The 27,079-nt window shown below is 48.1% G+C and overlaps 1 protein-coding gene across 1 annotated transcript in view; it reads left to right on the top strand.

The window, feature by feature from the left end:
• Nucleotides 1-1,909: 1,909 nt before the first annotated feature.
• SPOCK1 (SPARC (osteonectin), cwcv and kazal like domains proteoglycan 1) overlaps nt 1,910-27,079 on the top strand; it is a 180,492-nt gene continuing 155,322 nt past the window's right edge. Inside the window, exons 1-3 of the mRNA XM_064595652.1 lie at nt 1,910-1,997; nt 2,149-2,263; nt 25,191-25,317. Coding sequence (XP_064451722.1) covers nt 1,910-1,997; nt 2,149-2,263; nt 25,191-25,317 — 330 coding nt within the window. The remainder of the gene's footprint in view (nt 1,998-2,148; nt 2,264-25,190; nt 25,318-27,079) is intronic.

The raw sequence follows: 27,079 nt of genomic DNA, 5'->3' as shown, positions 1-27,079 counted from the left end.
CCGGGCAGACCCTGCTGTGAATTTCTGGAAGGCCCAGCCTTGGGGGACTCTGTGAGCAGACACAGCACGCCCCGCACCCCCCCCCCACCACCATTTGCCTCCCAGATGCAGCCCTCAGCTGAAGAGTTCAAACTGAACGCCCTGTCCCTGGGGCTTGAATCAGTCTCTTTTTTCGTCCTGTAGCTCATTTTCTTCTGCTAAGCTTCAGGCAGCTGGGCAGTCCCTCGGGGAGTAGGCTCTGCTGCATGACTCCCCGGGGACCAGGACCCGGGTCTTGTTGCTGACTTGACTAGCCAAAAAAATGCACCCTGCCTGTGTGGACAGTGGCTGAGGCTGCTGCAGCGGAGGGGGCCTCCCCGAGCTATTCACGAAGCAGAAAGGCCTCTGGCTGTTGTGGGTTCAGATCCCCTGAGACTTTCCCTGCAGTCGTCGGAAGAAGGTGGTCTTGAGACTTGGGGCCTGCTCAGGCTGAGAGGAATCAGGACTTCTCTAAGCACAGGGGTATCGTGGTGGCCAAGGGACCCAGCCTGGAGGGGACGATGGCATTTCTCACGGCAGGTTTACTGTCCGTGCTCGGGACTCCTGTTTGTGTAACCGCATACGTGTGTGGGGAGGACATGGGGAAACACCACCTCCTCTGGCTGGGGAGAGAAGTTATGAAAGATTTACGGCCTAAATAGGCTTTAGGCCTGGAGCTGGGAGATGGTACAATTGCTTTTGTTTTGCGGAAGATTCCCTGCGGCCTCTGTTCTGCTACAAGCAGCTGAGGAGTGCTCATGAGCCCAGGGCCTGCTGCTCGGCTGGCTCTGAAAAGCTTTGCAATTTGGCAACTGCTGTTGTGGGAGACCCTCTCTCCGCTGCCTGGGTTGAATAGACATCCCCTCCCTGCCCCCCGTCATTCCCACCCGCAGGCCACACTCACTCGTCCTATGGAGTGTCTTTCAATGGCCCAGATGTGCCTCCCTGCGCTGGCGTGGCTGGTCTTCATGCCTCGATTACCCCCGTGCTCTGCCCCTCCTTCAAGATCCAGCTCACATATTTTCTATTTTAAGATTTTATTTATTTATCTGACACAGAGAGAGACACAGCGAGAGAGGGAACACAAGCAGCGGGGAGAGGGAGAGAGAGAAGCAGGCTCCCAAGGAGCAGGGAGCCCGATGTGGGGCTCAGTCCCAGGACCCTGGGATCATGACCTGAGCTGAAGGCAGATGCTTAACCGACTGAGCCACCCAGGCGCCCCGATCCAGTTCACATATTAATGCTTCATTAATCCATGCCCCAGAAATTGATATCTATTTTTCTCTTGAGCTCTGTTATCATTTTGTATGCCCGTCAGGACCCTTATCTCCTCCCACCTTGCACAATAAATATTTATGTGTCAGCTTGTCCCCCTCCTTATTATATCAGAACTTTGTGTGGCATAGAATGGTCTCGTGCATCCTCACGTTAGTCACAAAATTTAAAATAAGCTTATTGATGCACACAGTCCGTGTTGATTGAACTGGAGCCAAAAAACTCTATCCTCGAGGACTTCTCTACGTTGTACGAAATAAGTAAAAGTAGGCATGGATGAAGTCATAAAAAGCAGTTGTAGCCAAATAACCAAAGAGGGAAAAGTAGCTCTTGGTCCTTGAAGCATGTAAGATTCTAAAGGATTTTTATTTTTATTTTATTTTATTATTTTTTAAAGATTTTATTTATTTGTTTGACAGAGACACAGTGAGGGAGGGAACACAAGCAGGGGGAGTGGGAGAGGGAGAAGCAGGCTTCCCGCTGAGCAGGGAGCCCGATGTGGGGCTTGATCCCAGGAGCCTGGGATCATGACCTGAGCTGAAGGCAGGCGCTTAACAACTGAGCCACCCAGGCGCCCCAAGATTCTAAAGGATTTTAAAAGTAATTCCTACCCGAGATGGAGATGCTGAAACTCCCTAAAGCACAAAGGAATCACTATCCTGATGTTAAAGAAGAACATGTGCCCAGACATAGAATTCCCCCTGGTTTGGGGATTCATTGTGATCCCCATCAGCCTAAGAAAACAGCACGGAGTGCAAACACATGGTCTGCTTATTTCCCACTTGTTTGAGTAGAAAGAGAAATTAAATTTCCCTGGAGGTCCTAACCCCCCTCTTCTCGTTCTTATTGCCTCAGCCCTGGACCCATCCAAAGACCCCTGCCTGAAGGTGAAATGCAGCCCTCACAAAGTATGTGTGACCCAGGACTACCAGACTGCTCTGTGTGTCAGCCGCAAGCACCTGCTCCCCAGGTAAGACAGGAGCCCGGGAGGTGCTCTCCAGCTGACAGATCTGGGGGTACCCAGTCTCTGACTGGGGGATGGGGGAGGGGGAGGAGAGCAGGTGTTTCTGTTGCCATTTTTTAAAAAGATTTTATTTATTTATTTGAGAGAGAGAGCACAAGTTGGAGGGAGAGGGAGAAGCAGGCTCTCCACTGAGCAGGGAGCCCAATGAGGGACTCGATCCCAGGACTCTGGGATCGTGACCTGAGCCGAAGGCAGATGCTTAACCATCTGAGCCACCCAGGCACCCCTCTGTCGCCCTTTTATATGGTGTTTGGTACCTACAGTCCTGCTGGGTATGAATCTCAATTCTCAAACACAGATTTGCAAAGAATTTCAATATCTGTATTTGCTTTAAATCAGCTTTATATGTCTCTGAGCCCAGATCTGAGCAGCTGAACAGAAAATCCCTTCTTGGTCATTGTGGGGGCCATTCCTCCTTCCAAAATGACCCCAGAGATCCAGGAAGCATATAGCCAAGGAAACAGGGTCTGAGCCTTTCATCTCCTGGTTGCCACTGACCTGCTCACTGTGATAATCCTTTGAGGTTCCTTGAGGTCTGTGGGCTGTCTGCTTTCATGCCCATATAGGCTGTGGGCATCTTTGTCAGGCTGGGTGCCCTGGTTTGGGGTCTTCCCTCCTCAGGACCACCACACCACCATTCCTCCTGAGAATGTGTCTTACTATTTTCTCAGGCAGCAGCACCTGATCTCCCTTCTTCCCCAGCCCAGGGGGAGGTGGGTCTCCCCATTCTCCTTTAGGATTCTTAAAGCCTTTGCCTCTTTTTTTAAATTTTATTTTATTATGTTATGTTAATCACCATACATTACATCATTAGTTTTTGATGTAATGTTCCATGGTTCATTGTTTGTGTATAACACGCAGTGCTCCATGCAGTATGTACCCTCTTTAATACCCATCACCAGGCTAACCCACCCCCCCACCCCCCTCCCCTCTAGAACCCTCAGTTTGTTTCTCAGAGTCCATAGTCTCTCATGGTTTGTCTCCCCCTCCGATTCCCCCCCTTCATTCTTCCCTTCCTGCTATCTTCTTTTTTTTTTTTTTTTTTAACATATAATATATTATTTGTTTCAGAGGTACAGGTCTGTGATTGAACAGTCTTACACAATTCACAAGGCTCACCATAACTCATACCCTCCCCAGTGTCCATCACCCAGCCACCCCATCCCTCCTACTCCCACCACTCCAGCAACCCTCAGTTTGTTTCCTGAGATTAAGAATTCCTCATATCAGTGAGATCATATGATACTTGTCTTTCTCTGATTGACTTATTTCGCTCAGCATAAGACCCTCCAGTTCCATCCACGTCGTTGCAAATGGCAAGATTTCATTCCTTTTGATGGCTGCATAATATTCCATTGTATGTATATACCACATCTTTATCTGTTCAAGCCTTTGCATCTTACCTTCTCCCAGCTTTGTCCATCCAGTGGGCTTAGGCTTTTGGAGATGACAGAAAGAACCTTGTGCTACTTGTGCCTTCAGTTCTACAAAAATACTTGAAGCAAGAACCAGCACATGCACGCACACGTGTGCATACACACCCACACACCCACACGAGGCTTTCTTTACCAGTGGGGTTGGGTTGGTGGGGGTGGGAGGTGATTTCAGTGCCTAGTCTCCCTTCTTCCTCTACTGCTGAACAGTGGAGAAGTGTAGCACTGGGCATCGGAATCATCCCATCCCAGGTTTTGGCTTTGGCCGTGTGCTCTGCCATGCACCTGCTCTGTGCCATGACCTCAGGCGAAGAACAGCCTTTCTGGGACTTGGTTCCCACTGAAATGTACCTCCTGTGGCTTTTGCTCGTCAGCTCCATTTTGACCCTGGGACCATGTAGGATGTCCTGTCCCTTCCTGCACTTCTTGAAATCTAAGCAGTGCTGGTCCCTTTGGCTGCTCCTCTTGGGACATGTTCTGATTTCCTTCAATTCCCTAAGTGGTTTCCTCTGAACCTGCCTGGGAAGCTCCATCATGGTCCAGCGGAGAAACCACCTGGAGCAGAGCCCTCACCCTCTCTGCCTCTGCAAGGCTGGTCCCTGCAGCTCCTGACCCAGCCTAAGAACAGTGATCCTTTGTCTCTGTAAGACTGAGATGCAAGGTATATTGTGTTTTGCTCTTTCCTGCAGACTGGAGTGTTCTCCCTGGAAGTAAAGGTAGATCTCATCCCTGAACCCCAGCATGTGTCAGGCATGGTGCTCAGCACCACATCCTTGAGTTCTTCCAGCCATTTTGGTCAAGTTGGTATTTATTTTTGTCTCCACTCTGAAAATGACGAAGTGAGACAGAGGCAGTAGCAATAGATACCCAGAAAGTGGCAGCTGTGATTCAAGCCCAGGACTGTCCAGCCCCAAAGCTTATGTTTCCCATTACTACCGTATGTTGGCCTTTCCCTTCATCCTGTCTTTGTCCATTCATTCGCTATCATTTAACAAAAAGGTATTGAGTACCTACCATGTGCCAGGCTAGTGTGACACTGAAGCTTCCCACTCTACCCTCGAGGACAATCTAGTTCGCTGTAGAGTGGGATATAAAAAAAGTTGTTTTTAAGGTGTGCAAACTCTGAGAAAACTAGCCTAGATTCTTCTGCTGCACATGTTTTCTTCCTTCTCTGTGGGTGGTAAGATGGGGCCTCTTTTGCCACAAATACCCAAATACCCTTTCTGGGGTAGTGCTCTAGGTTTTAGCTGTCTGTTTGTGTCTGCGTGTGTATGGGTGTGGGACATGGATGGTCTGTTGCCTGTTTCCTCCTGGAATATAGCCCATCTGAAAGTGCTGCACAAGAGATTGTTAGCATTACGCTCCAAGCTGTGCAAGGGGGAGGCCGGAAGCAGGCATGTCCAGGTGTAAGTGGTGTGTGTCTGGGCACGTCATGTTTCCGTGTGGGAAGCGTCACCACTTGTTTGCTTGTGTTCAAGGTGTAATCCTCATCCCCCTCCTCTCCTGATGGCCACAAAATTACAGTGACTAAGAGCAGGGATTTGGGAATGAGCCCAATTTGGGCTCTGTTCCCAAGCTGGCTGCTTCCTTGCTCTGTGACCCTGGCGAGTTACTTTACCTTTCTGAATTTGTGCATTTTCATCTGCAAAATGGATTTCATGAAAACACTTACCCATTCCTCTTTCCCCTTCATTGGGATACATCCTCTAGTGACTCTTCAAGAGGGGGTTTCCAGGCAATAAGTGTTGCTAGTCCTTGCACGGGGATTCTGTGCACGCATGTTCTTGTGTGTGAGGGTTCAGTGAGATGCACCAGTGTCAGGAATATAGTGTAGCATCACATCATGATGGCTCGCCTTCCAGTTGCTAAAACAATTATGATCATCGTTATTGTTACTGTCTCATTCATTCTGGAAGGTCAGCCGGGAAAACCCACAGTAGCATGCTCCTGAGAAGAAGGTAGCCCCCTCCATGTGCCCTGCCTCCTTCCCAGCGGGACTGTGCCTGCTTTTCCTTCCTTCTGGAGGAAGCTGTGAGGTTTAGCATGAGGATTACAGTGTCGTGTCTGCTGCCCTCTTTGTGATTCATAGCAGGTAAGGACTAAGAAGATGACTGCATTTCTCATGATAGGGACCTTTTGTTCATTGGAAAAACAGCCCAAAGAAGAGGCTGTGATTGAGACAGCATGCCCACTCCCTTAGCAGGATTTGGGAGGTGGTCTGCCCCAGGGATGCTCACCAGTGGTGTTGGCTCCGACTGCAGGCCCGCCCTCCCAGCTCCCTCTCGGAGGCTGAATTACTCGGCCCGCCTTATCAGCCGAGCACACACCTCTAACTAGGGTCTTGGACATCTTTCCAGATGAAACATCTGTCCTGCCACATTCTACTTCAGGGGTCCCCTCCGACCATGGAGATGGTGTTGACAACTCTATTTATTCATCAATCAGGGAAGTAATCTTCCTCTCCATGAAACATCTGTAGGCAATCGCCTCAGCCCGTCTGGCCTGTGCAGCAGCTCAAGAGGCAAATCCCGCCTGCCAGATCGTCAGCAGTATACGCACATGGAGCGGTGGCTGGGCCGGCCGGAGGCTGATCACGAGGCTGCAGACTTAGGCTGTCTTGTCAAGTGTATTGAGACAGAGGACAGTGAGCACATCAGCGAGAGTATTGCATTCGCTTTCCTTGCCCATGGAGAGGGAGTGAGTGGAGAAGCTGTTTGACATTCACGTCTGTGACCGCGGAGTGTCTGGGCGGACAGGCCAGCATTTTGGTGGGGTCCCAAGTGGGCCAACCGGCCTCCCTCGGCTGGAAATCGCCTATATTAGGGTGGTATTTGGATTTGGGTTTGCATTTGGTTTCGTCTAGAGGCTTCAGCAAATCTCACATTCTCTTTGGAGAGTTCTTCTTGGAAATTCTTTGTTTCATCTCTTCCTACTGTCGAGCCACACTGAACGGGCTGGGGAGAGGGTGAATTCTTGGTAGTGTGTTCACCTTTTAGGTTCTTCAAAGGGGCCATTTATGCATTAAAGAGCCCTGTGAAGGCTGCCTGGAGCCGGAAAGCCTCTGGGATGATTTTTTAAAAATATCTTAATTGATTTTTGGTATAACAATCTTTGGTGCTTATTACAGCAAACATGGAAAATACAGAAAAGTGAAAAGAAACAGGAAATAGGCAATGGTCACACAAGCTAAAAACAGCAATTAAACATTCCTTCCATTCTTTTTTCTAGTCATGGGTTTTATCCATTGGTTTGTTTCTGCTAAAACTTGATTGTCAAGTGGTGCCTATCCTATATATAAAGATTTGTATTGGGCTCTCTTCAGTTAATTTTTATAAATGAGTATTTTCATGATACTACAACTCTTTGTAGATACAAATTTTGTAGACTGCCATAACATAGTATACAGAAGATTAACTTGAAATGGACCTAAATATGAGTTAAGAATCTAAAACTTTGGAAAGAAAGCAGGAGTAGTAACCTTGGGTCTGACAGAGATTTCTTAAATAGGGCACAAAAAAAGCGTGAACTATAAAAGCAAGAAATAATAATAATAATAAAATTGGATTTCATCAAAATTAAAAACTTGATCTTCAGAACACATAGTAATAAAAAGATAAGCCATACTGAGAGATAATATTTACAAAACACAGGTCTAACAAAAGGTTTGTATCTGGATTATGCAATGAAAGCGTATGTCCTACAAAGACTCACTCATGAATATTCGCAGCCGCTTTACTTGTAATAGCCAAGAGCTGGAAGCAACACCAGAGGTCCATCAACAGGTGAATGGATAAACAAATTGTGGTACATCCATGCAGTGGATTACTACTCAGCAATAAGAAGAGATAGGCTATCGATGCATGCAGTAGCATGGATAAATTTCATTATAACTGCTGAGTGAAAGGACATAGTCCAGAACAGAGTATAGACTCTATAATTTCTATTTACCTGAAATCCTAAAGAATGCAAGCTAATCTGTGCTAATAGAATGCAGATCATTGGTTGTCTGGGAGAACAGGTCAGTGGGGTGTCGGAGCATTCTTTAAAGCTAGATAATGCAGGATGGATCTTTAGGGAAATAGTTATACTCTGGTATTAGATGCCAAAAATCCCACTGGCAAAAGAACTCATTGGGGGAAGAAGAGTTTTTTAATGCAACAATGTGTTATTCTCCCGACTTAGATTTTGGAATTACCATCTTACGCTTTCTTAAAGAGAATGCCCTCTCAGGAAACAGGGATGGACAGAAAGTCATACAACCCACAGACAGCTCTGCTCTTAGGGTTTCGCTGCCAGTCAACATGGCTGGTTCTGATTTATTGCTTTGGGTGGCCGGGAGCTGGGGATGGGATTCTCCCTACAGAGCGATGAACATTGATTTTACCTCTCTGTTGCCATTGATTTTCATTTGGAGAATGGAAAATTGAAGCATTTGTTTTAAGCCTTGCAGACAAGCCGCATTCTCGAATTCTGCAAGTGTATTGTGAACGGGAGGAAAAGGGTGTCAGGATGGGACTTAGAATATCTGAGCGTACCCTTGGAAGCCTTCTGAGAGCAGTGGGAACTAATCTGTTTTTAAATAAGGAGCCGACAGCCAGTCTTCCCAGTGGGCTAGGCCTCTCTAATGTAATGGCCCTTTATCTCTGCTTCCTAATTACCTGGAATAACAACGAATTCTCTGCACCGGCGAAGAATTCAGATTGAGTCCAGGCTCATGGTGCTGTAGACCAATCTGAGAGCTTTCTGTCTTTTATGTGAACTTGGAAAAAAAGAATCAAAGTGTTTGAGGTCAGAGAGAAGTACATGACAGAATGTGCCTCAGATACCAAACTCTCAGAGGATATTTGAAAGGATGATGGTTATTTCATCTCAGTTTTGTTTTACAACAAAGCACTGCCTTCTGCTACAGGGGGTTTGAACGGCTTGATTATACATACATATATCTGTCTCGGTTTGGAAGACACACGGCCATGTGGAAAGTGGGTGATTCCTCGGCGTCTGCATGGCATTCTGGTACTTCACAACTCAAGGCCTTGCCAATGACCAAAGTGTGATCATGCTTGTGTTCCTTATTACGTTTTCATCTTTATAGAGCTCACACTTCTTCTCCAAGGGGCCCTTGCATTGCCTTGTGTTCTCTTTTAACCTCAAGGGATCTTCCTTTTCCCTGCTCTGGGCCCAGGCAGAGTGCTGGTGAGGGCTTGGTGCTGTTTCTAGGCCATTGATGGAAATTATGGAGCTGAGATTTGGATTTGAGCCCACTTCTAAATCAGCCACCTTATTAAACAGGAAAACCATCACTGTGATCTCTTTACTCATGGTCACTGAGGCGAACAAAGGGAGAGTGGTTGGTTCAGGAGATGCCACTTCTTGACCACCTACCATGTTAGACATACTTGGCCGAACAGATCTTGCTGACTTCTCACAGTATTCGGATAGGTCTGCATTATGATCCCCATTTTACAGATGGGATTATTGAGGTCCTGTCAGTAACTCCTTTCCTGGCAAAGGGCCCGTAAGGGGCAGATTTGAACCAGAATGGAGGAATGGCACACGGCCACCTCTGCTGTACAAGTCATGGGTGTGAGCTCTCACTGGCTAGTTTGCCTTTTCCATCCGTGCTGAAGCCCACCAGTCACCCAGTTAATCTGCTGACCGGCTCCTGGCCCTAGAGGTAATAAGCACAAGCTGGTGCCCTTCTGTCCTAACTCTTGCCACTAACAGAGCCATTGGTGAGGGCGTGACTGACACCCATTTCCTCCTTTTCTGTGCCCAAAGCGGTCATTCTGGGTTCATTTTTCCCCTTGGTGGTTTTTCCAGAAGTTGTCATTGAAACCACATGTCACTTAAACATAAGAGATATTTATTTAAACCACAGCCTTTTTTTTTTCTTTTTTTCTTTTTCCAATGGAAGTATTGTATGCCTCTGCCTGGAAGGACCTAGCTGCTCCTGGGGACTTCAGTGAGCAAGATTTCGTAACTCAAGCCAGCCAGTTGCCTTCTCTGTTCCTTTATTTTCCTCTCTGAAATTGAGAATATTGATTACACGAGCTTGACGACAAGAGCAGCAGAGAGTAAAAAGCAATTCGTAATGGAGATGTGAATAATTGTGTAGAATTTTTAGTCCCTTGGAACAAAGGGGACGGAGGGAAAGGCAAATCTTACTTTGTAAGGCAGATTCACTAGGCGAGTTTTATAAACACGTTAAAATCATGACTGTTGGTAAAATTTACCAGACCCAAATTTGGCCTGCTTTGTTTCCCCCTCACCCTTTTTTAAAAACTTTACTGCCAGTGCCCCCACAGGTTATACCCGAAGATGGAGGGCAGATGAGGGCAGTTACTGAGTGAGCTCTCCCAGTGAGTCTGATGGCATCTTGCCTGGCTGGACAGCTTCTGAGTGTGATTCTTAGGGACCAGAGCCTCTGCTCTGCCAGAGCCCCTCTCTGGCCCTCGCCACCCATGACCACATGCTCATCTCTCCCTCCCAGGTTGCACTGCTCGAGATGCCCTTTCCAGAGAGGGCAGTTTGTATTTCCCATTGACCCCAATGCATTGGATTGTTGTCTTTTTCTCTTTTTTCTTTCTTTTTTTTTTTTTTTTGAGCCATGTTCTCTCTGTAGGAGATTGGAAAGGTTTTATCATTGAATTCCCAGAATGTGCGTGTGCCCAGATACAAAGTTGCTGGGAAGCCAGAAAGCCAAGAGTGTGTGGAGCTGGGCCAGGCACTGACGTTCGCCCCACCCTCCGGACTCCTCCGCCTGTTGCAAAGCCTGCGTGCGGCTGCTGCGTGGTCCTCCCCGGGATGACGGTGGTGGTTCTGTTGATTGCTGTCCTTGCCCATTAAGAAACAGACAGAGAGGCAGATTTCATGCATCAGATTTAAATGGATTAGAAAGAGGAGGTTGAGGTGGGTGTGCAGGTTTTGAAGAGGCAATCACTAGGTGTGATTTCCGCCAGGGCTCAGGGCATGCTGGGAAGCACACAGGTGTGAAGCATTACATTAGCACACTCATCCCTAAACACTAGGGAACAGACAACTCCAGCCCCTCTGTGACTCGCTGACGATGTTCCTTTGCCCATACATTCTGGGGGCCCTTTATAGCATCCAGAGAGAGGAGGATCCAGGTATCCCGGGGCGGGGGCAGCAGGGGGGCGGCAAAGCCTATGTGGTCCCCCCTCACAAAACACATCATCTTCTTTTACAAAAGGGGTCAGATTGAATTTTCCCACTTAGATTAGATTCTGCTTTAATTTTCTGAAATCTCTTTCCTTTTCCTTTGTTATTAATAAATTTGCTGTGGCCTGCTTGCTTTTCTGCTGAAACGCATCAAGATCCCAACTCGCAGGTTTTCAGTTTAGACATTTTATATCAGATTAATTCAACCCATGAACCATGAAAGACATTCTTTATGGGTATTGGACACCTTAGTAGGGCCCATCTGGGGGCATTGGCCATGCAGCTTCTGGGGCCAGAAAATGGACTCAGGATGATTTAGATGGGCATCCAGGGCTATCTTTGGAAGTACTTTTGTTTTAAATAGAATGTTCTCAGGCTAATGTCCTGTCTTTAATGTTCCTCATGGAGATGGTGGGCAGAGGGTGAGGCCCTCCATGCACAGAGGGACAGGAGAGGTGAAAGTTAATTAGTTTGGGGACTTTGGTACCTTTCCAAGGCACTCTCTTAAATGATGTTTTTAATGGGCACGCTGAAACGGATGCGGCTCTATTACTGGGTTGGGAAAGGCCCTCCTTCCAGCCTGCCTGGCTGTCCGTGATCTTGCCCAGCTGGACATGCTAGTGTGCTGCCTTTCCACTAAACTTGGGGCAGCGCTTTTCATTACCTGGTGGGAGAGAGGAAGCCCCGGCTCCAACATCCCGTGGCGATGAGTAATTCCCAAGTGCAGGGCAAGATGGCAGGGCTCTGGCCCAGCCTGGAATTCGAGTCTTCCTCTTGGGAGATGCTAGGGGAGGCCATCCGTGAATACAGCAAGACTGATAAAGGGCTTTAGGACTCGAGTCTCTCCTGTTACAGTTTTGGCAGGACTAGCCCTCAGAAAACAGCTCACATACACCAGGGATGCTGGGTTAAAGGTCCTTAATTCAGAATCCACTAAGTTGGAGTCTGTGATAATTTCTCGATTTAACAAATATTTATGGAGCCTTCCATTTGCCAGACCCTGCTGCGTGTTTGGAATGTGATGAAGGGGCATGATCTCGCCTTGCGAAGAGCGAAGTCTACAGGAAAAAAGAGATAAAAAAGAAATTAAGTATCTAATAAACTGTCATAAGCACTAGGCAGGATAAGAGCAGGGTGTCCTAACAGAATCCTTTAGTTGGTTGAACGGGGGTTAGTGGGGGGGGGCACGTTGGGGAGGTGAAAGGTGAGAGGTGCCAGCTGGGCCAAGAGCAGGGAGAAGTGTTCTCAGAGGAGGGAACAGCCTTTGCAAAGGTCCTGAGTCAGGGAAGGGGACGGGATTCGGGGTCTAAAGGAAAGAAGAGGAGGGAGGCCTGTGCCGCAGGAAGGTGGTGATGGAGGGGTTCGTGGCTGCCTGTGAATGGAAGGGACGGCCGGGCCAGAGCCTTCAGAGCCTTGAAGGCCATGGGACACGTTTGGCTCTCAGGCCACTTGATAAGGGACATCTTGTGTGGCTTTACATAGGAGAGTGACAGAATTCTGTGCCTTACGATGGCCTGGGTTTTCTTGCATTATTTTTTTTTAAGATTTTATTTATTTATTTGACAGAGAGAGGCACAGCGAGGGAGGGAACCCAAGCAGGGGGTGTGGGAGAGGGAGAAGCAGGCTTCCCGCCGAGCAGGGAGCCCGATGCGGGGCTCGATCCCAGGACTCCGGGTTCATGACGCAAGCCGAAGGCAGACGCTTAACCGACTGAGCCACCCAGGTGCCCCTGCGTTCTTTTTTTTTTTTTAAGCCACACCATGTGCTTTGTGAAAGGAGCCAGAGGCCCTGGGTGTCTGTGTGCATTCACGTGAAGATCCTGCAGATCTCATTGAAGCTTGTGGCCTGGGAGGAGATTAGAGACAAAGATTGTATATAATCAAAGCCAGAAAATTTTAAAAAATGCAATGGAATAAAGTTAAGGTTCCAAGAAGCAGGCAACCATTTCCAGTTGCAGTGGGGTTGGGACAAGGGTGGAAGGCAGAGAAGGGGCAGCATTCACTAGTGGTATTTACTAGCATTGCTAGTGGTGTAAGAGCATGTGAGCACAGTGTGGCCCACACACATTGGGACTTGCTCAGTGCCGCACAGCTGGTGCACAGCAGAGCTGGGGGCGGGGGGGCCAGGGCAAGGCTGCCCCGAAGCCCATCTGCTCTGTAAGGGCCACTCTGCCCTCGAGACGCTTTCCTACATAAATCTCCATTTCCTTTCTAAATGCCGACTTTCACACTAGCCCATGGCCTTGTGGTAAAGAAGCAGTAGACATAGTGCTGGCACATAGTAGGTGCTCAATTAAAGTCAGTCTTCTGTCTGAGTCTCCAGTTCCTCGGTGAACATCTAGTTGGAGGAATAATCCTTGCAGACCTTGCAGAGTTGCTCAGGCCTACACGAGATCACACATGCAAGGGCCCTGCTCTTGTTAACGTTCTGGATGGTATCAGTTGTCATGATTGGTAAGTTCCCTCCTGGCAGAGCACGCCCTTGCTCCTTGTTAGGTTAGTCCCCCTTACTTGCACTGCCCACACTCCCTCTGGGGCATAAGCTCAGGTCTTGGCACATGTTCAGGACATATTGAAGGGATGAATGAGTCACTTAATTCTAGAAAGAAGCTGGAGATCCAGGGCCAGGCTGGTGTCTTTAATTAGGAGCTCTGAGAGGTCAGCGAGTCACAGAGCAATGCTCCAAGTCACGTCAGGGCTGTTCATATGAGGGCGGGGTATATCCCATTTCCCTTTGTAGGAACTACCATACTCTTGACCATCCAGAAAAATGCTCAGATGGTTCCTGTGAAACCCCACAGGGAAGCCGGAAGCGGTGTGTCAGTCTGGTGTGAAAGTGGTCTTGTTATTATTGGGAAGGGGCAATGTACTCCAGACTCCGCACTCTGTCCTCACCTGGTGGCCTGTTCCTGGGGCACCCTGCCTCTTTGCTCGCCTTCACTCTCTGCTCAGTGGCTGGACACAGCTAAAGGTCCGCAGCCCTCTGGAGGTACAGGCTTGGTCTCGGAGGGGATAAAGTGTCATCTGTCTCATTGACCCCTCAAATCTCTCAGAGCTGGAGGTCTGTTCTTCAGAGTGCTGCAGGAGGGCCTTTGAATCTGCCTGCAGGAAGGAAGGGACATGTGCTGGGCATCTACTCTGGCGGCCTCCATGAGCCGGGCCCCTGAGATTGGCATGTCTCCCCCGCAGCTCCCCTGAGACCAGCCTCAATTCGTCCTCTTCATCCAGGAGTCTTGCAAGCTCCAGAATCTCTTCTCTGTGAAGTCTGACTCCTCTCTCTCTTGATCTATGGGACTGGCCCTTCCTGCCTTCCAGAACAAGAAGGACTGCTTGCAGCCCATGTTGCCTGCTCAGCCAGGAGATAGCCCAGTGAGGCAGCAGGCACTGTTCTCTTGGGTCCTTCTCTGAGCTGGGGAGAGGCCTGATGCACAAGGGCTGGGCGATGAGCTCCCTACCACTGGGAGGTCCTTGGGCCTCCAATGTGAGCCCACAGTGCACCTGCCAACCGATTGGAACACAGTGGGGTGACATTTGATTTCCTGCTAATCTACCCACTCTCCAACTTTACCAGTTCTCCCTGTGCTATTATTTCATCTGGTGTTATGGGGCAAAGTTGGATTGTTGCTCTTAATGACTCTGTTGATTACTTGTGGACCTTTGGTGGCATGTCCAAGCAACTTGGCATCAGAGTGATACTTGGTAGATAAGGGCAGAGTGGAGGGTTGGGGTAATGGTCCTGGCAGGGTGCTGTTGATGGGAGTATAAATTGGTTTACCATTTCTGGTGGGCATTTTGGCCTCATTTACCCCATGATTCCACTTTGGAAAATCTGTCTCATGGATATAGAGATGCACATTAAGATTTGTATACAAGAGTGTTCAGTGCACTTGACTACAGAATCATAGAAATGGAAACAACCTCCTCACTGTCCAGTCATAGAAGAATGCTTATGGGCCAATCATGGTGTGCCTTCTGGAGAATCCCTTTCCTCTAGGTGACCCCTGCCTGAACTCTTATGGTATTGGGAGCCTCCTTCCCCAGCCTTCTCTAGACAGACACTCTGTCTCTGTACAGCTCTCACTCACGGTGTGAGGTGTCTTCCTTACAGTGACTTGAATGGATTTTCTGTTGGTAGCTTCTGTACATTGGTCCAGGTTCTGCTATTGAATACATTGGGACCTGTGGATTTATCATTCCCTGTGCCAGCACATTCTGGAGCATCGCGTCTGTACATGGGATCGGCTGGGAACCTGACTGAGTATAGCTAGAGTGACTGGTGATGAAGAGCTGCAGGGCACATCCAGGGGACTCGGAACACAGGGGGTGGGACGTCAGAGATAGCCTCAGGGTGAGGTGGTGTGTGAGTGGATGCTTGCAGAAGGGTGGGAGGATCGTGGCAGCGGAAGATAAGAGTTCGAGAAGACCCAGGACCGTGGAGTTAGCCTTAGTTCCTGGCCACATTTCCAGAAAATTCCCCACCAGTGAAGGCCACAGAGCCTTGTCAGGGCTCCAGCTTCTTTACTGTGACAAGGTGAAGAAAGCTTCCAGATCAGGGGCAAAGTTACGGTGCTGATGGGGCTCTTTCTGCCTCCCGCAGTGCTTTGGGGGCATGGCCGGCTGTGGATGGTGTGTGCATGATGGTGTTCAGCTCCTCCAATACCACGTGCCTGTCAGCTTCCTGTCTCTGGCCTGTCCTGCAAACCGCAGCGTCCCTGATGTCATACTGTCTCCCCACTTCTGCTTCATTTCACTAGCTTGTTCTTCCCAAGGTGGATCATACATGGCCGTCTCAGGACAGGGTGCTTTGTTGCTGGTGACTAGAAAACAAATATGAGAATCCTTTCTCTCAGACACATGCCCACAGTCATGAACTGTCCCCCCAGGAATGCCAGCCCATGTTTTCTAAGATGATAGCAGCAGAGCTGATGGTGGAATTGTCTTGTCTGCACCTTGTCTGGAATTGCACCCTTGTCTGCACACCTGAGCTTACAAACAGCACCCTCAATTCTTCCTGCAAAGGGTCAAGATTATGAATGCTCAAGGAGGGAAGCCAGATGAAATTCTCGGCCTTGGGCTTGCTTGCTTATCATTTGATTTTTCCCAATTAGCGTGTCCATTGCTAACAATTTCCACTAAGATCTCAGGGCTGGAAGGGGACCTCTCTTTTTTGGGCCAGTGCACAAAGAAGAGCGGTAAAATGAGACATCAAACAGGGATGCCGAAGGTCAGTGGGTAATAGTCACAATTTCTTTGCTTCCCCCTTTTAGGAAGAAATAGATTTTTTAAGACTGAGTACTTCACTATCCACTATCCTACGGGAATAAAGAAAGTTCAACCGTTCACTTATATTTCCCTAATAGCTTGCCATTACACTGCAGGCTTGGCGTTTTCCTTCACAAAGCAAAATCTTAGTTGGGTTGTGTGTGTGTGTGTGTGTATGTGTGTCCATCCATGCATGCGGACTGTTGATGCTTATAGGTCTCCACGGCCACATTCGTGTACCAAGCTGAACTCTGATTTCAAACCCCACTGTCTCTGCCTTCCAGAGCCCCTTGCTGCCCCTGGCCGAGCTCTGTCACTCTCTTAATAGGAGGTGACTGCAGACCAGAGTTTCCAACCCGCAGTTAGTGGAATTTACATATCAGCCTGCTAATCTTCCTGATCTGGTCAGGAAACACCGAGAGCATGTTCTTGGCTAAAAGTAGGTTTGACAAGGATCCCTGGACATAGATACTCGGTTTCAAGTATAAGGGAACGTTGATTGCAAGTAAGGTCTAGAAATGTCTGTGTCATCTGGCAAGTTCCTTTTCTTCCTGCCCTCTGTGCACTTTTGACCACACACATGGCTTCTGACACTCGTAAATGGAGAATGGCTGGGGGGGCGGGGGGACGGTGTTTCCGAAATGGACGGCACATTGCTTGCTCCGTAGAGATGTTCTTGGACAAGGTAGCAGTCTGTGAGAATCTTCAGCGTCTCAAGATGTAAGAATAAAGGAGTTAAGGCAACACCTACCTCACATCAATGCAGACGTTCAGAGTAATTAAATATGATCATTACCCTTTAGTAATAGTGGTGACACGTGATGTGTGTTAGAGCAGTCTGTCAGTTACAGGGCTAGCATCGGCTTTGGATTCTTTGCCCAATTTCTGGCACATAGCAGGTATTTATTTACTAAGTGTTTAGTGAAAAAGTAAAGATTGTGTTTAGAATCCTAGCTGCGTTTAGGATGTTTATACCTTCAGTTTTGATAGCTTTCCTTGAACAAACGCTCAACATAATTTGGAAATTTAGTTCAGATACAGTGATCTGACCCCTTAGTCTCCCCTGAAACCTTTGAGGCTCGGTCACCTTTATTTAGGTGAATTAAGTCCCCTTTTTCCCAGCAGAGAGAGAGACAGACAGAGCAGAAGCAGGGGGAGTGGGAGAGGGAGAAGTAGACTCCCTGCTGAGCAGAGAGCCCGATGCGGGGCTCGAACCCAGGACCCCGGGAACATGACCTAAGCTGAAGGCAGATGCTTAACCGACTGAGCCACTCAGGCCCCCCTAAACTACCCTAGCTTCTGTAAACACAACTGGAGACATGGGAGACACAGTCAGGTGTGGATTTGGCAACCTGCATTCTTTAAAAATTCTGAAAATGCATTTTTTTTTAGATTTGGAACAACTTAGATGAGCAGCACATGATTGTCAGTCAGGCAATAGCCGTGTCGAGTCACCAAGCAGAGGTTCCCTTTCTCAGACCCTCAGGCCTTCCTCGTCTTCTTCCCCACCTTGAGTTCATTTACACAGTTGCATACAGTATTTTTGGAAACTGTCATCTGGCTCTTGACTCTTCTCATCTATGAAGAGTAGATGCATCCCCAGCTGCCTCGGCCATGACACAGCTCAGGTGATAGGAAGGTCATGGAGACTCAGGTTGACCTTGACCTATACCTGGAAGATGATCCTGCTTTTGGAATTGCTGACATACCAGGCACATAATTTTTTGGTGGCCCTGATTCTGCTCTAAAACTGTAAAAACACATAGTTTTTCTATGGATTTGAAGGTACTTTAGAAACCTTGTTGATGATGGTTTGGAAGCATGCCTGTGAACCGATGGCTCTCTCCGTATTCCGGGGCTTGAGGTGTTTGAGCCGTGACATGGAGTATATCATGAGCTTCACCGACCTTACCTGGGTCAACTCCAGTGGGGAGAAGCCTTGGGAGGAGTAAATGAGACACATCACTGAGTAAAGGGCTTAAGACAATGCCTGGAACTTGAGAGCTTAAAACATGTTAATTACTGTTGGTAGTAATAATAATAGTATCAGGAGAATAGTAAGTCCTCACTAAATATATAGCTGCTATTATTATGTATTTGCCCTTTTAAATTTCAAGCATTTGTAAGCAGCATGTCTTTATACCACGTGGGTGCCCAGTAGCACTTAGGGTACCCCTAGGCACACCCTAGTGACTGCATGCACACTGAGAGCTCTTCCTCTGTTCTCTAATGGACATCTGTTCATTAGGAAAACTGGACTCTCTTGGGACAGGATCTTGCATCTGTCATCATCTTCCTTTGGAAGAGGATGGAGACTTATGAGTCCATGGATACCAGGATGGAGAGTGTCTGACGTGAGAGCCTGTCTCTGTCATCAAAGCAGCTTTTGCAAATGACACAGGCCATTATGCTCTTCCTGTGTAATTTTATGACTTCGTGTAATGACTTGAATAACCCTAACAACGGAGGAATTATAGCATCATTTTACATGACAGATTATTCTAGTGGTTAACATGTTTTTCATTTCAATTAACATTCATTATTTTGTCTCTGGTTCAGAATAGCCAGCACTGTTAGCTCTCTGAGTATCTTCCATCCTTGTTTTAGAAGCAATTAGTTCAGATTTTGCAAACAAATTCAGTGTTGTTTTTGAATGGGCAGTTTGGTATTAACAAGAGAATACAATGCTTGTGATGCTGGCTACCAGCCGACAAACACTGGGATCGCTGGAAACGGGCCCTTCTTGGGTGGGTTCTCCATGGCTCTGAGCTGACAGGTCTGCTTTAGAGAGCTGATGGGAGAACAGACACAGGACAGAAGAGAAGGTCCTGGGACTGTGACTGGCTGTTCCATAAGCCTCAGTTTCTCCCTTCTGTATAATGGGTTAATGACAGTATCCACTGTCAGAGGGTCATGGGGTAGGAGGAGTCAGGGAGATGTGTTCAGGGCCCTTAGACTGGCAGGTGGTTGTCCCACAAAACTACTCAAGTCCTGCTAGCTACTGTCACTTACTATCTGGACTTGCTTTACTCTTTGACCAGCTGTTCACACAGAGTAAAGCAATTTTATCTAAAGTTATGCGCCTGTTAGAATACCAGGGTGCTATACAATGAAGGGCCTTTTTTCAATAACCAAAAGAAAATTTAAGTCAACAATGCTGCATAGGCTCTTAGCAGCCCCCGCCCCCAGTATACCCTTAAATTTTTTTTGGACCCAGATTGTTGAATTTCATCATGCAGGATCGATGTCAAGAAACGTATACCTGCCCATCTGTCACTGAGAAAATTATTCCGAAAGTGTCTGTCCTGCCACTGTTTTGCCTTAGGTCTTGGCTATGGTCCTCCTCTGGTCATGGCCAAGTGAACTGATGTCATCAAAGACCTCGTTGAGTCAACTGTGGGGAATTGGCAGGAGAGGGGCCTTGCCTTGATTGGTGAGGGTGGGGACATCTGAGTGAGGAGTGGCAGGGTCCAGTGGGAAACAAGAGCAAGACATTGCTGGTGTGTGGACTTGAAGGTTAAGGTTGGCATTTCCAGGAACTTAGGACGGGAACGTGTTGGAAAGAGTGGTCACAGTCTGGTCGGTCTCGCTTGTAGCTGCTGCCCTCTTGTAAGAGTGTGAGTTGCTCTTGTATATAATATGAATGCTAATACATTTATTTACATACTATACTGAAGAGAAATCCTCTGAGTGGTGTTCCAAAGAATCATTTTGGAACAGTGTAAGTCTTGAAATTGAGACTATCGACATGAGATTCTGTGCTGTGCTGTTCCCTTGCTGGAAGGGTCCCATCATTTGAGTACTACCCAATAATGAGTGCTGATAATTTCCATTGTTTGAATTTTCACTTCAGGCTATTATTTCTTTATAATTAATACTAAACTTAATATTTCCTGTTGGTTTAAAAAACATGTAAATATTGTGAAGAATGTAGAAAAACTTACTCTTTTAGCAATTCTTGAGGATTCCTGAGAATTCTGATTTCTCGTTCCTAAATCCTCAAAGTTGGTATCTGCTGGGAATTTGGCGCCATTGCGTCAGAGGTCCTTACCCAGCTTGGGAAGCAGTCTGACCTCTGGAACAGGAGGAGCCTTCAGCCCTGACGTGCAGAGCAGAGTTCCCTCCACCCACTTCTCAGTTGGCTGTAGAAAATTTTTGCTAATCATTGTTTTTTCAAGTTTGAATTCTTGTTGCTTAAAACCACACACTAGGTCTGTCTTCTAGTTAGTCTGGTAGTTAGTGCTGGTAATTTCCAGAAATAAAAGGAGGAAGTTCTAAAGGTCCAGATTAATAAATTCACCTTTTTCACTGAACAAACTCATGTGTTGAGGATTGACTGTGTTTCCAAGCCCCGGGAGCACAAAAATGGTGACAGCCAGTCTACCCTTGAGGAAGATAGACTCAAAAAGAACTGCTTTATGCTGCAGTGGATGTCACAGCTGAGTCTGAACCAGATGTAATGTTGGCACAAATAATGTCATGATTAGTCTCCTTGAGGTCGGGCTCACAGGTTCAGGAGCGACGTCTTGAAAGGCAGTTGACTGAAGCTGGAACGAGGGACACCCATTTACCATGAAGGCAGAAAGTCTTTGTGCAGTCATGTAGACTTGCATTTGCATGGCTCATACAAGGAACATGGAGGAGGCTCATAGGGCTGGCTGGAGTTGGAGCAGGAGGACTGAGTGATGCGGAAAAGTGGTGAGGGCACGAAGGGGAGGTGTCCAGGATGGGCTCCAAGGCTTTTAGCCTGAGTCTACCCCACGTCCTATACCCTATTGGAATAATCGTAGCCACTTGCATTTGGTCAAGTCAAAGCAAGGTTCTCACTGGGAGACTAGGCGGGAGCCTGACCAGAAGTGATCCCAGGACCACGGCGGTATGGGCATGTGGCTGGACTGCCTGTGGAGGGGCCCCAGGAGACTTACTGCGGGAGGCGGGTATTGAACCGGGGCTTGTAGAATTTCGCCTTAGGAGGCAGAGCAGATGGAGGGGAGCAATGTGGATGGGAATGAAGATGCATCAGATGGAGGAAAAAATCCACATGGTGGTAGAGGTGCACAGAGATTGTTGTTGGGCTCTGGGAAGCAGCAGAGGGTGGCTGGAGTAAAAACACTTGGTGGTGGTGGTGATGGTGGTGGTGGTGGGTGTGTGTCTGTGTGTCTGTGTGTCTGTGTGTGTCAGGGGGTGGGAAGCAGGCACTGACCCTGCAAAGGTAGGGCTCAGTCATTGTAATACCAAAACTAGGAGTTCAGCCTGTGCCCCGGGAGTGGGGTGGGAAGAGGGAGGTTTTAAGTATGGGAGTCATGTCATCAGATTTGTACTTAAGAATCATCTTTCTGCTTCAGAAACATAAATGCTGGGAATTTTGGTAAACTTAAAAAAAAAAAAAAAAAAGATTGAGAATAAGCAGTTAAGCACAAGAGAAAAAGAAGTGCCCATGACCTGCCAGGTATCTGTGTGCTGTCCTTTCTGGGCTGCTTGTGGGTTGGGATTTTCTTTATGGTGTTGTCAGTAGGGTAGGAAGTGTGGCTGCCCCTAGCACCAGCCAGCTCAGGGTGGAATTAGGGCTTCATGGCCAATTGAAAGGCTGGCAGGACCTGCTTCCCAGATTAAATTGCTTGTGTCACGCCAGGTGATGAATGTCTGTGGCATTGGGTATAGCATTTCCATCAAGACTCCTTCATAGGATTTCATTCTTGGACTTAAGAAGTGAAATACCTTATAGTCCGAGCACTTAGTCCCTTGCCTTGACTGGATGGGTTAAGTTTTAGGGTTTGGGTGAATTGTGGGGATTGAAATACACACAGTAGCCAGGGAAGTTCTGCCTCCATGGGATCACATAAACTTGCAACATAACTTTATATAATTTGTCCCCGGACGGAGACCATAGGTTTGGGTGCCATGTCCACCAGAGTCCTAGTGAGGTAAGGAACATCTGAGTTTGCTCCAATGTGACAGGTAGGCCTGTGAACATTGAGATTGGGTTGGCCTTTTTACCTCTAGTCCCCAAGGCATCCTACGAGAGAGAGGTCAGACATGGTGCCTCCATGACCGCCCGACGCTGGGTATGCTCAGCTTGCTCCTTTGCAGGTGCAGAGCCAGGGACAATGTTTCAGAGGAGTCTTATTTATAAAATTGCCCCCTGATGATGAAAATACAGATGCCAAAATAGGAATTAAAATGGTCCCAGAACAGTGTCGCCGTTTCCAGAATAACTTCATTTTGACAAATGCATGTGAGGTAGCTTTGCTGTATTTCTGTGTGACACTGGCCAAGTCACATCCCATCTGTGTCTCCTTCCTCATTTATTATAAAGTAGAATTGTTGGACTAAATTCATTTTAAGGTATTTTCTTGTTCTGACAGTCTGTGATTTTGTGATGAACTTCTGAGTGAGTGCTGCAGTGGTCAGCACATAGAGACCCACCCACTCACCCCCCCCGGAGATCGAGGGAGCCTCCATGATGCCCCCGGCCTGCTAGCAAGCATCAGCCAGCCTCATCTCTTTGTGTCCTCATGATGAACTTAATTTAATAGTGAAGTTCAATGTCCAGGGGTAGGGATGGCCTGTCATTAACTGGTTTTTGATAGGTGATTCCATTTCTTCCTCAAAGCCATTGGCTCGGTGTTCACTTCTCCCTACTCTCCCTTTGGTTCAGCCCCTTCTTTCCTCTGGGGCGTCATTGTACGTGGTTATATCTGCTGTAGCAAAGCTGCCCACTCTTTGGGCTTTATAGCCTCTTTCTGGGAACTCATAACAAGAATTGCTTCAGCATTGGCCATGAACCCTGGGGACTGACCCAGGAGAGGGGTTGCCAGATGCCAGAACTGCTCCCTGTATTTGTGGATTCATTATCAATGTCAGACAGTCTGCCGCATGAATGATGATAAATGTGCGGCATTCTGCCGAAGGGATCGTCGACTCTCAGATTCACCCCATGCTGACAGCCCGCTTGGCTGCTGCATGGAGTCCCATCACCCATCCTCCCTTCTTCTCTAGTCTGGAGCAGACCTTGAAGGAGTCAGGTATGTTTGACAAAGGATCCTAGGAGACCTCATGTCCATGTGATTTAGGAATGGAGATGTTTTTATTTCAGACAGAGAGGCCAGGACAAGGTGGGCAGCTGTTACAGAAGTAGGGAGGCAGTAGAGAGAGGACCACCCCTGACAAACACATAGGTGCCCCCAAAGAAGTTTTAAGTTAGTAATCTAGGTGGGGCTGACAGGGGCTGAAGAAGAGAGATTCATCCTTGGTCACTGTGCAGCTGCGTCAGTGTCATCGTAATCCTAGTCCTAGCCACTGATTGTCTTCCTGACTGTGGGCAAGGCTCTTACCCAACTTGGGCTTCACTTCTCACCATTCGTAAGATGAGCAAGCTGGACTAGGTGATCTCATGGTGTCCCTGTGGGACCTTCTTTTTCACTTCATTGGTCAGACAGGCCCAGCCCTCTGGCCCTGCCAGCCTGGCATCCCCTCATGGCCCTAAAGGTTGTGCTGTGGGTACGTGGTCAATCTGAAAGGTAGTTTCCCAAACAGACCTTCCTCCTTGGACTGCCTCCCCTATATGGCTAGGGAAGGTTGAAGGTAGGATAAAAACCAGGTTGGGGGGTACTCTTCCTAGATCATTTTCCTGGAAGAGTGTGGGTCGCCTCAGACTCCAAATCCAAATTCATATGGAGCTGGAGATTTATTCCATAACTAGTAGAAAAGCTTTCCTTCTGTGGCCCCATGAGTTCTTCCGGAGAGTTAAATGCCATTCCAAGTCTTGGGCCTTGGAATGAAGTCACATTTCTCTGGCAGTGGTAATTTCATCCTCTATACCCCATTATATTATTGGGGCAAATAAGAATTATAGCGACAGCTGACATTTTTATGGCTTTCTGGTGTCTAGGCATTAGACCGAATACATGCATCAGCTCATTTAATCCTCATGCCACTGGCTTGAAGTAGATTCTGCTTCCCGCCCATTTTACAGATGAGGAAACTGAGACTTACTTACAGTTCCAGGGTTACATATCCTGCCAAGATCACGTAGTGAGTAAGTGGCGGAGCTGAGATTTGTACTTGATGTCTTCTGACTCCAGAGCCCAGAGGTTAACCACCAGGCAGCACTGCAAGGGAAAAACGCTGGCAGGGCCCCATGATCACCTGGTGGATCCAGACGGCCCATCCTCCTGCTGGAGCTCGCCCCATGGCCGTGAGAGTCCCTCCCCCTGCTTTGTGGGGGGAGCAGCTGGGCGACGAGAGGAAGGGCGCAGTCACTGCAGGCCTTTATTTCAGTGGCTTCTGATTCAGGGGTGGGGTGCCTTCCGTGGACATAGGCCATCCTAATAGCATCATTTGTCATTATGACACAGGTTGGGATGGGGGAAACTGGAGCCGGAATGGGAGAGTAGAATTCTGATTATTTTAGCAGTTTAAAGTGACATCCCATCAGAGCCTCTATAGAATGGCAAATTGGAAGCTGGACTGAAATTGCTTCAAAATGTATCCAGAGATCGTTTTCCACAGCTGTGATAAAGTCATTTGGTTGTGTTGGGAGATGCGTTTCTGTCTCAGCTGCTATCTGAGTTGTGTGTGTGTCAGCCCGGTGGGAAGGCTGCCCATCAACCCCGGAGGAGTGCAAACTCCGGGGTGCTGTGCCCGGGTGCCCCGGACATGCCGCACCCTGGACTGGGGGCTCGGGGAGCTGGTGCGGCCGCTCCCTCGTTGTTTCTTTTAATGTGCTGTGAATGTCTTTCCATGTCACCAAGTCATGTTTTCTGTTATTTCTCCTGGTCGCATCTGGTGGGTGGAAGAACCGGGGCTTTTGGAGCAGACTCTCTTGTCCCGGTTAGCGTTGGAACAAACGGGAACAAACTCGCAAAGGCCTCCAGGATGAGCCTGGCTGTGTGACCAGCCCTGTTGTTGATTGATTGGGCTTTCGTCCAGGCAGCTTGCAGGTGAGACCCGTGGGGACCGGAGCTTCAGTGAACTTATCCCCTCTCTTTCCATCCTTAGGCAAAAGAAGGGGAGCATGGCCCACAAACACTGGGTCGGACCCTCGAATCTGGTGAAGTGCAAGCCTTGCCCTGCGGCCCAGTCAGCCATGGTCTGCGGCTCCGATGGCCACACCTATACTTCCAAGGTCAGTCATCTCCATTTTTTTTTTTTTTTTTTTTTTTGTCATCGAGAATATCCCATGTCTGCGTGTTCTCATGAGTCTCTGTGCTAGCACGAGGGCCCGTGACTCTCGATGGGCTCTGGGCCTCACCCTCAAGAGGCTGCCGCATGAAGAGACTCTCTAGCCGAAGAGACAGGATACAAATGTTACCTCCCATGGAACTGGAGTGATCAAGGACTGTGGGGAAAGGATGGTTTCTGAGGGTGGCGTGTGATCCTAAAGTCAGTCCAGGCAGGCTTCCTGGAGAAGGTGAGGTAGCAAGCGGTTCCGCAGATGTGAGTCCTATAGCTGAGCCTGTGGGTGTCTCTGGAGTTTGCTGTAGGACATGGCCTTGCATCTCCCACAGCTCGAGCTGCAGTGCTTTTTTTCTTTCCTCCTGTTGTCTCTCTGAGGCTCCCTTGCACTTAGATTCTGGGGCTGAAGACGGTTGCTTTCAGCAGCACTGCTACCAGGTGGTTCTTGGGCTGGGTCCCGTCTTGGTCCTCCCTGCTCTGCACACACAGGTGACAGTGTCTCTTCCTGTGAGCCCCTCACCATCCTAACCTTTACACCATGGGGCTCCCACAGGGCTAGTGGGGGGCCCTCCCTGCCTGCTGTGCCCTGAGGCTTTTTTGGGTTATTTTGAGGCTGTGCCATGCTTTCCTGCTGATTCTCTGTTGCGCAGATGATATATTTTTGTTCACTGAAAGCAGAGTTGTATCCTCTCAGATTTTCACATTTTTCTAACTAAAGGGGATATGTTTAACAAAACAGGAAGCCAGAAGGTATGTCTAGCTTGTACTCAGGCCCGTGTAATCTGCTTTTTGGACCTCAACATCATAATCACTCTTTGGCTGTTTGTTTATTCTTTCAACACATATCATCTGAGCCCTTCTTATGTGCCAAACTCTGTGCCAGGTGCTGGGGAAACTTAGAGTGGAAATAAAAAAAAGTTCACACATCTTCGTAGCCAGAGTCAGGAATCCTTATGTCCCCAGCCTCAGACCTGCCCTGGGAATTAGAGCTTCTCTGCCCAGGGTCACAGTCAGTAAATCCTGATTAAATAGTCCAGCTCAGCTTAGCATACCCACCCTTGCCCCTTCCCCTCCTGTCCCTGGCCCCTGATGGAATCCGTTTGAGATGGTTTGTAGTAGGAGGGCTTGCTGCTGGTACCCTGAATACGTCTGGAACTGTGGATTTTGGGGGCACTCATGAATTTGTTCTAGCCCCCATTCCACAAAGGCAGATGAGGCCACCTAAAGCCCACCTAAAGCCCAGCTTCTAGGGATGTGAACAGTCACCTGGAGATTCTGCTAAAATGCCCGTTGCAACATAGCAGGTCTTGCGTGGGGCCTGAGTTTCTGCATTTCTAACAAGTTCTCAGGTGGTGTCCATGCTGCTGGTCACTGGACCACACTAAGTAGTGAGGACTTTGGTTTTTATAGACCTCTCCTAATAGATCTCCTTACCTCCCATCTGCCCTTCCCCTGCCCCCAAAGGTCGTTTCTGCATGACGGAAGAGGTGGGGAGGATTCTGTAATAAAGGTCTGTTTGTGTGTCTCCCCCTCTTAAAATGCTTGGCGATCTTTCTTCTTCCTGCTAAAACTAAACCCCAGACCCTTTCTCCTTACTAATGGAGCCTTCCAGAGTCAGCTGCCTTCCTACTCCATCATCACTCCTTATAGAAAAACTCCTTCCTTCACTGGTTCAGCATGCAGTTTGTGAACATTTCTAGTTGTTCTAGGCT

The sequence above is a fragment of the Mirounga angustirostris genome, unplaced genomic scaffold (assembly GCF_029215605.1).
Source record: "Mirounga angustirostris isolate CCGP_5_RB_7025 unplaced genomic scaffold, mMirAng1.0.hap1 SCAF_7, whole genome shotgun sequence".
Taxonomy (NCBI): domain Eukaryota; kingdom Metazoa; phylum Chordata; class Mammalia; order Carnivora; family Phocidae; genus Mirounga; species Mirounga angustirostris.
Note: the sequence above shows the minus strand (reverse complement) of the source record. Positions and strands in the feature narration are given on the sequence as shown.